The following is a 12,501-nucleotide window of genomic DNA, read 5'->3' as shown; positions in this document are numbered from 1 at the left end:
CATTGCTCACCAGTTTCCCCTGGTAATGTCTTTTTCGGATGAGAATCCCAAACAGGTTTACAGTCTTCGATGCAGAGCCCTATGCAATCTTAGTCTCTGGAACTGATGAGATACAATCTACAGAATAGTCTTCTTGCCTGCTCTACGTGCTCTACAGACCATTCAGCAAATGTACCCAGCAGACAATGTGATCCAAACACACAAAACACACCTCATATACCACATCAAGAGAAAGGAGTATAATTCTGCTGGGTTCTGGACCATTTAGGGACCCTGGGAAATAAGCAAGCTGACACAACAGAAAGGGGTGCATGCAAGGAAGGTATTTTATTACCCCATGCTATTGTCTTGAGTGCTATTACCTCTCTGTTGAGGAGGAGAGTTATGTGTCAGAAGAAGAATCTTTGGCTGCAGGTAAAAATGGAAAACTACTAAGGCTGGTGAAGCCTACATTTTTGCCATGGTAAACAGCATCAGTCACACAGAGGGAAGGAGGGGCTTCAAAGTAACTGGCAAGGGGAGGCTACAACGTTCGGATCACAGATTTATTTCAAACTTTGTACACTGTTAATAGTACATTAGGGCAATGTAATGATCAAGTAGTAAGGCATACTATGTAAGTGATTTGGAGAAAATTACAAGAGAAGTTGTAAACATCATTGACACACCGGTGCTTTGTGACCCGGAGCATGAGCTGGTGGCGGTCATGCACTTAGCATTCAAGTCCATAATTTGTGGATCACTGGATCGAGTCCTGCTAATCTTCTTTTATTTATATTGTTTTCAACATTAGTCATATTATTTCATATGTGGCATGTGATGGGTTACTATCCCGAAATCACACTTCCACTTTATATTTCGATACAGATGTATAGTTAAGTACAGGCATCTACACGTGTATATAGAAGAAACCACATAAACAGACTGCATCCCCTCAAACCTTTTATCCAAAGAGCTCAAGATTGGAGACAGTCTTCATTTGAGGATTGATGTTTATATCGATGCCACACAGCATCCCTCCCCCGCAGTACAGAGTACTTGTGATTAGTCCTGGGGAGGGGGAGTGTAGTGTCTGCGTCGTATTCAAGGACATCCTGTAGTCTGGGAACGACAGTGTGGGCGTGCGAGGCGATGGCTGGCTTGAGAGAAAGCCAGTGGGCTGAAGTGTGGAGAAGAACCGAAGTGTGAAGAGACGATTCAAATCTCACTGAGTGGAGAGATGAAGGTGTGCGGGAAGGCGGGGTCACAGTGTTGAGGGAGGCCAAAACACTGTAGTACCTCGACTTCCAGGCCCTCATCTGATAACAGAGGGTTCGAGTCCATCAGAAGGATGAGGACGTGGCCATTATCTACTACCAGTGAGATGTCTTCCATGTGGTGTGGCAGAACTGAGGCGTGACACATGATCGTAGGAGAGTCGACCTCAGTGTGGGTGGTGTGGGTTGGAAAACCCGTGAACGGAGGGTCACTTGAACTCTCCGGGAAACCAGAAAAAGGAGAGTTGCTAGGGCTGACAACGGTGAGGGACTGTGGACCTGAGTGTCTTGTGCCGTATCATTCATTCAAGGAATCCAAAAGATGGGGGGGGGCTAGGTTGTAAGTCGTGTCGGGAGAGCCTGATGCCAGAGAATCGGAGACCACAAATGCAGGTTTGACCCGATGCCGTGAAACTGACTGTGGGGTGTGCTTGTTTCCATGATGAGAAAGTTGCACGTTGAATCCCCATGTTGCGGAACATTGAAGGGACTCTGGTAGGGTGACTGTAAAGGTTGGTGTATGGTGTCATCCTGTAACATGACGTGGGAACAGCCTCGAAGAGAAGTGGGCACGTAGGAAACCAGGGAGGTATGGTTAACTGGTGGATAGAGGCATATGTGCTTGAAATGGGTATGTAGGTGGCTAATGAAGTCTGGGAGGGAGGGAGGGAGGGGGGGGGAAGGGGGAAGGGGGAAGGGGGAAGGGGAGGGGTATCCTCTAGAGTCGTGGGCTGGACTAGTTCACCTGGCAGGACAGGGTTCTTCGTGAACCACCTTTGATATGGTGCCCTGGATGTCTGATTTCTACATTGATCTCCACCCTAAAAGGTCCCAAGGTATAGCTTCCAACCAAAGGCAGTTATGGCACCTGAGAGTGGTCTTTAAAGTGCGGTGCCACCATTCCACCAAACCGTTGCTCTGGGGGTGGTACAAGGTGGTGTGGATGTTGTGGATACTGCATTTGCAACACAGCAAAGCGAACAGGAACGACTCAAATTGCCAGCATTGATCAGTTATGATTGTGGCTGGGTAGCCGAACCGGGCAATCCAAGAGGAGAGGAAAACTTTGACAACCATTCCGGCCATAATGTTCGGCAAAGGTATGGCTTCCACCCATCAGGACAAGTGATCAATAGAAGGCAGGATGTATCCAAAACCTTCTGATAGTGGAAGGGGCCAGTGAGATCGATATGGATGTGCCTGAAGCATTCTGGAGGAATGCAAAATTTACCCGGGGGGGGGGGGGGGGGGGGGGCTGTATGGTGGCCAACTTTGTTGCGCTGGCAAGGGTACGATTGCGAGCCCACATCTGGCTGTCTGTTTTGGTATCTTTCCAGTTAAAGTGCTTGGTAATGAGCCGGGTAGAGGTACGAATGCCCAGCTGTGTGAGGTTGTGTAAGGCATTGAAAACTTGATGCGTAATGGAGCCAGTAACACTGGACGGAAGACCTCAGTCGAAGAATCACACCAGACCTCGGCAGCAATGCTGGGGGATAGTGCTTTGGTGAACATGAGCAAGGTGGTCAGGTTCGCAAGGAGTGCTTGGGTGTTCTTGTCTGTTGCCTGAAGAGTGGCTAGATTAGACAAATCAATGATGTTGGACACTGCATTAATGTGTGAGAAAAAATTGGCAGTGATATTATCTGCACCCTTGATACAGTGGACATCTGTCATAAACTGAGACACCAAGTAAAAATGGAGGAAGAAACGAGGGGGCGGGTCTTCAGAGAGTTTCAGAAGGCATTCACAAGTGGTTTGTGGTCTGTGAGGATATAGAACAGCATCCTTCAACATCAGGGCAGAAATGTTTAACAGCCTCTTAGATGGACTGGAGCTATCTGTCGAAGGCGGAGTATTTCTTCTGTGTGGCAGATAGTTTTTTATAGAATAAGTGCAGGGGTGAGAGGTTGTCACTGGAGTGTTGTTGAAGGACAGCTCCCAATGCTGTGTCAATAGTGTCTGAGGCAGTGAATAGTTCAGCCAAGGGGTCCAGGTGGGCGAGTGTTGCAGCCCAGGCCATTGAAACCTTTATTACCCCGAAGGCTTAGAGCATGTGACTGGTCCAACGGATGGGTCAGAGTTCTGAGGTTTGCTTGCCTGACAGTGCATCTTAGAGAGGATCTTGTATTGCAGCCAATGAGGGGACAGTAGTTGATGGAGCCGAGGAATCAGCGCAGTTTACTCAGACAGTTAAACGTTCACACTCCTCAGAATGCCACCTGCAATGGTGGAACACTCATGCAACAAACTATTCACCGTGAGGACATTTGAGTGGGAAATTGGAAGGCGAGCACACTGTTTGTGTACATAGGATGGTGCAGCTCTGTGTCCTAAACAATATTTGGAGAAAGTTTTTGGTGTGACAAGAAATTCATTCTTAGGATTGGCTCATTTGTAGACTGTGTAAAAAGTCCAGGGGAAACACAAGGATTGTGATGCAGGGTTTGATGTCTATTGTGCCCTGCGGATGGTGTTTGGGTGCTGGCAAGGCGATCTACACTTCTGTGCTGTATCGCCAAAGGCCTTGTGATAACAGCAGTACGGGTGATCAGGGCATGGTGGAGGCCGAGACTTAGCAAGAGGGGGCAGCTTGTTGTCATCAATTGCTTTGGGTAGATATACTGGCACGTATGGGGTGTATAGGGTGTGCACGATCTGGAGAGTGGGGGTGTGAGCACAGGCCGCTAGGCGTAGTGGAGGACAGTGAAGGAGCAGGCGCTGCCCCTATCAGCAAACAGGCGAATCTCTGGTGCAGGTGTATCAACCTGTGGCAGAGCACACGGAGGCTGGTACTGTCACAGGAGAGAGTACAATTGATTGGTGATCCGTAAACGCGATCCGATTGACTTGAAGAAATGTGGTAGCTAGTGTATCTGGAGAGCGGTGGGTAGCTTAGCAGACCACACCACCTGGAGCATTACATCTGACACAGTTTGATCGTTGGCCAGCAACCGTACGAGGTGCCAGAGTTACGATGGTGTCCAGTCCCCAAGATGTTCTCCATATAAAATTTTTAGGATGAGCTCCTGGGGGAACAGGCGAGGAGCTCAATAATCCATCTTACTGGCGAAGTCATACTTCGGGGCAGTGGCGGAGAGAGGAGCAGGTCACAGATTAGGTTCGAGTGGTCATGAAGGTGTCATGAGGCATAGGAATCTGGAGTTATTGGAAACGTGGTGTAGCTCGCAAATGTGCTCTACCAAAGTGAACCATGACACAGGGATATCTCCTGACAGGGGCGGTAACTTTGGCAGGCACACAGTGGGAGGGGACGGAGGAGAATTGTGAACCTCCGAAAACACCAAATAGTCTTTGTGAGCCACGAAATCCCGTTCTGGCCAGGAAATGGTAGCACGGCGGTCTGGTGTGGGAGGCACGGGTGGCCCACGGAGAAAACTAAAGTAACGACGGAGGGGGGGGGGGGGGGGTATTGATCCAAAAGAACGTTTGTCACAATTGCCATGTGTGCGATCACTGAGAATATCTGTTGCGTCACTGAAGGCCGTCATGGCAGGTGTGGTCGGCACTGTGGAACAAATGGGTGGAAGAGCAGCAGGAGCTGGGGTCCCTAAAACTGATATGCCAGCTGGGGGTGTCACATTGAAATGTCCAACTTCGGAGGCAAAGCGGAAGGCCATCGCGGCAGGCACAGCCGGTGCTGTGGAAACAGCGAGCGGGTTTACGGCAGGAACCGGAACCCTCTGTGCAGGCAGGGGTGATAGAGGGAGGGTGGATTGTGAACGTGCGTGATGTGAATTAAAGTCCACGACACACAGTGGCGGGAAAGTTTGTTGTGCTATTATGGTCAACCATCTGTGAATAAGTCCTGGGGAATGCCTGTGGTGCACTATTAATGACGATATGCCCTAGGCTAGTATTTGTGGGAGTCAGAACAGGTTCAGAGGATGGCTGATTCAAACATGTTACTTGTTGCAGAATGGCGGCCTTGCACACGGCACCACAATAACGGTTGTGGGAGCATGCTGTAAATGAATGTCCAGCTGCAGAGGCAACTTAAGCTGTGCGTTCGATTACGATCACAAGAAACGCTGTTCTGAATATCATCTGAGTTAGATTGCACACAGTGACGAACACAATCCAGTGATACAAATCTTGAGTCCATTGTGCGGGCCTGAGGTGTAGCAAACAGCTGTTGTGATGAGACAAACAGCTCATGTGACATGGGTGTAGTATGTGAATTGTAGTCAGCCAGAGAAAAATCAGTCGCGGGACTTGTGATGAATTCATCCATAGAGTTGGTTTGATCTTCCAAGTCCACGAGGAAAGTGTTATGTGGAAAAATCATGGTGGCGAACAATCACTTGTAGCACAATGAACTAGTGCGGGAGACTCGAAATGTACTCAAAATTCATAATGGGGTTACCACTGTGGGAATATGGAGGGTTACTATCCCAAAATCAAACACTTCCACTTTATATTTCGATACAGATGTATATTTAAGTACAAGCATCTACACATGTATATACAAGAAGTCACATAAACAGACTGCATCTTCTCAAACGTTTTGTCCAAAGAACTCGTGAGTGGAGGGGGGAGGGATGAGTGAGTGAGAGTATGTCCTCATTTGGGGGTCGATGTTTATATCAATGCCACACATACATACTACATTTGAAATGTGATGTGATGGAAAGACACATGTATTTGCAAGAACTTTTATTGAATTTCCATTGTTATTTGGCTGTTTACTATATTTTATTACTACAACAGATATTATGCAACTTTTATTTCTAAAGGTAAGTTAAAAACTTTATTAAGTGCCTTCAAACTTGTTTGTATTTGATTGAAAATGAATGAGAAATTGCTTCTCATGAAGATGCTATTAAAATACTTTGTCATAAAGTGCCGATATTCAGCACCAATATTTATGAAAATTTTATATTAAACGTGGTTTGCATCCAAAATTTCAGAAGAAAGAGAAATTTTTGAAAATGTCAATGAGCTTCGTTTTTCCCCAGAAATTCCAAGGATTCCTTGTGCATGTGGGGGAAAATTGTGTTCATTCAATGTAGTAGTTGCCATTTTATTTCATTTTCTGTGTCTATATGAGAAACATCTTCCTATAACTTGCAATGTTGAAAACACTTCTGACAGTTGTTCGTACACTACCCTCATATTCTGCTGTATTGTAACTCATTGTATTATTGAATAAAGTTATTTATCAGTGTTTAAGTTGTTCACCCAAGTTGCCGAAGTGGCGTCAAATCAAAAGACTTTCACCCGGCGAACTGTCTACCCGACGGGAGGCCCTAGTCACACTACTTCTTCTCTTCTTCTAGTGTTTAAGTTGGACTTTATAAACCAGTGCCTTCTTCTTGAAACCTATGTCTGCATATCAAAGCATTGAGGTGCAAAACAGTTCTCAGCACTTCCCCAGTTTCAGGTATAGGGATTTCGGAAATCACGATAGGCATATGTTTTCAGTAAAACGGTGTGTTTTTGAAGGTTTACTTGTCCATAATTATAATATTTATTGTGATAGTAAAAATTAGCAACAAACAAACTAATGTTGGAAATTCAGTAAAAGTTCATGCAAATACATATCTTTTCATCATATCACATTTCAAACATAATGTGTATGGGATAATACAACTGGCATTAAAAAGAGAAGAAGGGAGCATGACTTGATTCAATGATCCACCAATTATGGGGCTTGAACGCTAACCACATGACTGTCGCCATCTCGTGCGCAGTGTCACAACAACCTGTAAATCGGACACATTAAAGCTTTCTTGAGATTTTCTTGAAATTGCTTAAGTGGTGTACCTAACTACTCACACATTATGTTGTTCTACTGTCAGTGCAGCTCATTTTACGTCATTGTATTTTATATTCTGACAATGGGGTAGCAGTTTTTTGGATAACTATTTGTCCATTGTTGTAAATAACATTGAGATGAGTGTGGAAAAGACTTTAAGGTTTTGTGTGTTGCCCAAATTATCGGTTATGGATTTCTAATGTATCTCAGTGGCTAGTTCATCATCTTATAGTCAGTAACTAAGTCAGTTGTGATTATCTGAATCACAGTTGTACAATTTTTACTTTGTGTTCATTTCTCTTTGAATATATGTTTTTAAACTAGGACTCAGATTTATATTTGAGAACTTTCAGCATTCATGTATAGAATTGTTAACCAACATGTACTTGTTGTCATAGTGGCTGGTTTGTTTCCTGTTTTTATTAGTAGTTAGCCAGCCACACTTATTGTACTCTTTTCAGCTAATTCAATTCTTGTTTTATTTACTGTTTTATGTCATGGCTATATTATAGTTTTATTTGTGTGTGAGGAGGAAAGAGCATTAATGTGCTTGTAGACATGCACACTTCCATGTGTGATTTTACTATCCATTTTAATATATTCATAAGTGGTCCGTGTCAACATTGCCAGCTTGTCTTTCAGGTCTCTAACATGTATCCATGTCACCTTCTCCAAAGAAAATTTGTTATGAGGAAAGTCTTTAATCTCGTCAAGCAGTTAGATCATATTCAAGGGACCTAATAGTCATGCCAATGTCTTCAAACCAATATAATAATAATATTTGTCTTGCATCATCTAAAGATTTAACTTGGGATGGCAACAATCAAAAGTTGCCACAACCTGTAAACTTCCAGATGTTAATCGAAGCATGTTAATGTTACACAAGTTATTCACGAATGATCAGCAACATTGTGTAATACCTTTTTCAAATACTGTGCCAGATGTTTTATTTTTGACCAGGAATGGGGTGATGAAGGCGGCACAGCTTTTAAACCAGTTGTAGAAATGGAGTCAAATGGTGCATTTCTATGTGAAGATCCTCTTGAAACACTGCAAGAAAGAAATATAGAGATCTCTATACCTTGGATTGTGGGAATTACATCTCATGAAGGAGGTAACAAAGCTGAAGGTATGAAATATGGAAAAAAAACCTCTTACACTTATCTTTGGAGTTTTGCTTATTATTGTACTGCAAATGAGATGGCAGTAAGTGTGGGAAAGGATCTGTGTCAATGTATTTGCTTGCTGTGGTAGTGTCTTGTGCAGCTTATTGCTGATAGTGTCCTTGGTCAGACAGCATACTGCACAGTATAAAAGTAGCTCTGATATGAACAGGAATTATATCAGTGATTAGTGTACATTGGCAGAAACTTAAAATCTCAAGGAAAAAGCAATTCTTGCACTACTATTGGAGCAGACAGCATTGGAAGGCATACAGTTACAAGAGAAATACCATCATTATTCCTTCCTAATTATAAATTCTGTTTGAACAAATCACAAGTTACATACATTTCCCTTCAAACAATGGAAAATCCAGGATGGAATGTAACAATATTATGAGAAGGAAAGTTGCCGCACACCAGATAGCGGAGATGCTGAGTCGCAGATAGGCACAACAAAAAGATTTTCACACTTAAAGCTTTCAGTGAATGGCCTTTGACAGCAATAGACACACATAAGCCCGCGCATGCACACACGCACTCGCAAACGAAACTCTCACACACGACTGCAGTACCGGGCAACTGAAACCACACTGTGAGCAGCAGCACCGATTCATGATGGATGGAAGTGGTGACTGGGTGGGGGAATGGAGGCGGCTGGTGTGGGGAGGGGGAGAGATAGTATGGTGGGGATGGCGGACAGTGAAGTGCTGCAGGTTGGGCGGCGGGCAGGAGACATATTGGGGGGGGGGGGGGGGGGCAGAGGAGGGAGTAGCAGAAAAGGAGAGAAATGGAGAGAAATAAATAATTATATAAAATAAGATAGAATAAATAAAACAAATTTTAAAAAGTGGGTGTGGTGGTGGAATGACAGTTGTGTAGAACTGGAATGGGAGCAGGGAAGGTGCTGGATGGGTGAGGACAGTGACTCATGAGGGTTGTGGCTAGGAGGGTTATGGGAACGTAGGTTGTATTCCAGGGAAAGTTCCCATCTGCGCAGTTCAGGAAAGCTGGTGTTGGTAGGTAGGATCCATATGGCACAGGCTGTGAAACAGTCTTTGAAATAAAGGACATCATGTTCGGCAGCATGTTCAGCAACAGGGTGGTCCACTTGTTTCTTGGCCACAGTTTGTCAGTGACCATTCAGCTTGTTGGCTGACATGCCTACATAGAATGCAGCACAATGGTTGCAGCTTAGCTTCTAGACCACATGACTGGTTTCACTGGTAGCCCTTTGATGGGGTAGGTGACGTTAGTGACCGGACTGTAGTAGGTGGTGGTGGGAGGATGTATGGAAGAGGTCTTGCATCTAGGTCTATTAGAGGGGTATGAGCCATGAGGTAAGGGTTTGGGAGCAGGGGTTGTGTGAGGATGGACGAATATATTGTGTAGGTCTAGTGGATGACGGAATACCACTGTGGGAGGGGTGGGAAGGATAGTGGGCAGGACATTTCTCATTTCAGGGCATGACGAGAGGTAATCGAAACCCTGGCGGAGAATGTAATTCAGTTGCTCCAGTCCTGAGTGGTACTGAGTTACGAGGGGAATGCTCATCTGTTGCGGGATGGGTGCGGCTTTGGTAGGTTGTGGGAGACTGGAAAGATAAGGCATGGGAGATTTGTTTTTGTACAACGTTGGGAGGATAATTATGGTCATTGAGGCTTCAGTGAGACCCTCAAAACATTTTGAGATGGACTGCTCATCACTGCAGATGTGAGAACCACGGGTGGCTATACTGTAAGGAAGGGACTTCTTGGTATTTGAATGGGTGGCAGCTGTCAAAGTGGAGGTATTGTTGGTGGTTAGTAGGTTTGATATGGACGGAGGTACTGATGTAGAGGTGGAGGTCAACATCTAAGAAGGGGACTTGTTGGGTTGAGTAGGACCAGGTGAAGCAAATGGGGGAGAAGTTGTTGAGGTTCTGGAGGAATGTGGAGAGGGTGTCCTTACCTTCGATCCAGATAGCAAAGGTGTCTTAAGTGAATATGAACCAGGTGAGGGGTAAAGGATTCCACATGATGGCCCATGAATAGGTTATCATAGGATGGTGCCATTCGGGTGCCCGTAACCGTATCCCAGATTTGTTTGTGGGTAATGCCTTCAAAGGAGACAAAATTGTAATTTTTTAAAATTTATTTCTCCCTATTTCTTTTCTTTTCTGCTACCTCCCCCCCTGCCCCCTCCCCCTCCCACCCCCCCTCCTCACCTCTCCCCTGCCCGCCGCTGAACCTGCAGCACTTCACTGTTCGCTGTCCCCACTATACTATTCCTCCCCCCAGCCTTCTCCTTTCCCCCACCCAATCACCAATCCCATCATGCACTGGTGCTGCAGCTCACAGTGTGGTTTCAGTTGCCTGAGACTGCAGTCATGTGTGTGTGTGTGTGTGTGTGTGTGTGTGTGTTTTGTTGATAAAGGTCATTGGCCGAAAGCTTTAAGTGTGAAAATCTTTTTGCTGTGCCTATCTGTGACTCAGCATCTCTGCTATATGCTGAGGGCAATTTTCCTTCTCATAATATTACATTTCCCTTCATTAGAGTTGGACGTTCATTTCCAGAATAATTCAGTTGCAATTGAAATTCTTGAAATGATTCCCCTCCCATTCGGAGGTGCACTTAATCATCACTCTCTTGACTCAGTTCACAATTTACACATACTATACTTAACTCACAGTTCTCAGCCTGCATTAAACTGTCCTTTATTTTTCATTGTGTCATAATTGACACTCCAGTTCTGTTATACTACCCTTTTGCTCCGCTAATATCTATAATAGAAGTCACTGCAGGTATGCCTTCTAATTGCTTTGGTGTGGCATAGAAGAATCTGAAAAAGGGAATTAACTGAAGCCTACCATCATATACTTGAGGTAAGACAGTAAAACTTTCACTGTAGAATATTACCAATTCATGAACAGTAAGGCAATTTTATAAAACTTTTAGGAGTTATTCCTTTTTTTTCTTGATTAATTTTATAACTGTTAAAAACTTAAACCACTAAAGTATTCATTTGAGTCAAAATAGTTGCTGGTAGCTAACAACCGTGTCTCAAATATAGTTAATATTCATTTGTGATTCTGTCTGAATTGTTTATTTGTTTTTCTTTTGCAGCTATTTTTAAAAATGTGGATCTCTTGAATGATATCACCAAAGACTTTGGGAAAGTAGCACCACTTTCCTTGCATTATGGACATAGTTCAGTACATGCAGAATATGTTACGGAGAAACTCAAGGCATATTACTTTGGGAAGCTCCCAGTTTCCAGTGTTTCAGTTTCTGCCTTAGCTGATGTAAGCCTGTTATTTTGTTTTTTTCATTTCTTCCTTGCAGTCTTTTATTGTTGTGCATTTGGGGTTTTCTGTGTGTTTGTAATATTCAGTAATCACTAAAAGAAGCTAAAGTAGGAACTGGACAAAATAGTGTTTATCTGTTCTACAACATCTGCATTTGCACTTCTTACTGACAGATGTTAAGGAGTAAAATAACCCTAAATTCACTGCTCAAATGAATTAGGGGAACATGACTTTGGGAATCTGCCATACTTCATTGAGCAATAATAAGAGGACTGGGTATGTTATTAAATTGTACCTTCATCTTCCACAAATTAAGTGTACAACAAAACATCATTAAATCTTCTATTGCTTATGTAAAAAGAAGTGAAATGTCTAGCAGCTAACAAAACTGATGTGCAAACAATTATTCATCTCATCATCCTAGATACTTTTCATTGGACTTTGAGAGCTCCAATAACATGTATGCCCTCTGTGAGAGTTTATCACTGCCTGACACTTATGTGGCATGCTCCATATAGGCCTATAGAGAACACTCTACATTATCTGTTCCCATTCTTCAGTCAGAGCTCTGGAGGGTTTTTGGTGTGTCTGTGGCAGAACAGAGTGATGATAAACATGTCTTTAAAGGATCTCCCACGTATGCACAATGGGATTAGGTTGGGCTCACAGTCAGCCATTCCATTACTAAAATGTCCAGGCTTTGCAAAACATCCCTGCTGATGCCCACAGTGTGGGCCCTGGCATTAGAAGGCATTCAGCACCACTGCTGTATAAAGCAGCCACCACTTGGTCCAACATGATCTGTTGATGTATTGCCTGGCTGTAAGGCAACCATGAATGAATGATGACAAGATCTGTATGGCAGTCAACACTGGAGCCTCCCAACAACATCAAAGAACCTTGAAAATCTGTCAGTTTTCTGGACAACATTTGGCAGATACTACTCACCGTGCATCTCCACATGTGTACACGGCCATCACCTGGCATGAAAGGATACAAGGACTTGTTTGTGAGCAATATGT

At 44.0% G+C, this 12,501-nt stretch overlaps 1 protein-coding gene across 1 annotated transcript in view; it reads left to right on the top strand.

Annotated features, from left to right (window-relative positions):
* Positions 1–12,501, top strand: part of LOC124606793 (venom carboxylesterase-6-like) — a 142,004-nt gene that overhangs the window by 93,687 nt on the left and 35,816 nt on the right. The window contains exons 6-7 of the mRNA XM_047138862.1: positions 7,993–8,161; positions 11,298–11,476. Of these exons, the coding sequence (XP_046994818.1) occupies positions 7,993–8,161; positions 11,298–11,476 (348 nt within the window). The remainder of the gene's footprint in view (positions 1–7,992; positions 8,162–11,297; positions 11,477–12,501) is intronic.

The sequence above is a fragment of the Schistocerca americana genome, chromosome 3, assembly GCF_021461395.2.
Source record: "Schistocerca americana isolate TAMUIC-IGC-003095 chromosome 3, iqSchAmer2.1, whole genome shotgun sequence".
NCBI classification, from domain to species: domain Eukaryota; kingdom Metazoa; phylum Arthropoda; class Insecta; order Orthoptera; family Acrididae; genus Schistocerca; species Schistocerca americana.
This window is presented reverse-complemented; position numbering and strand designations above follow the sequence as displayed.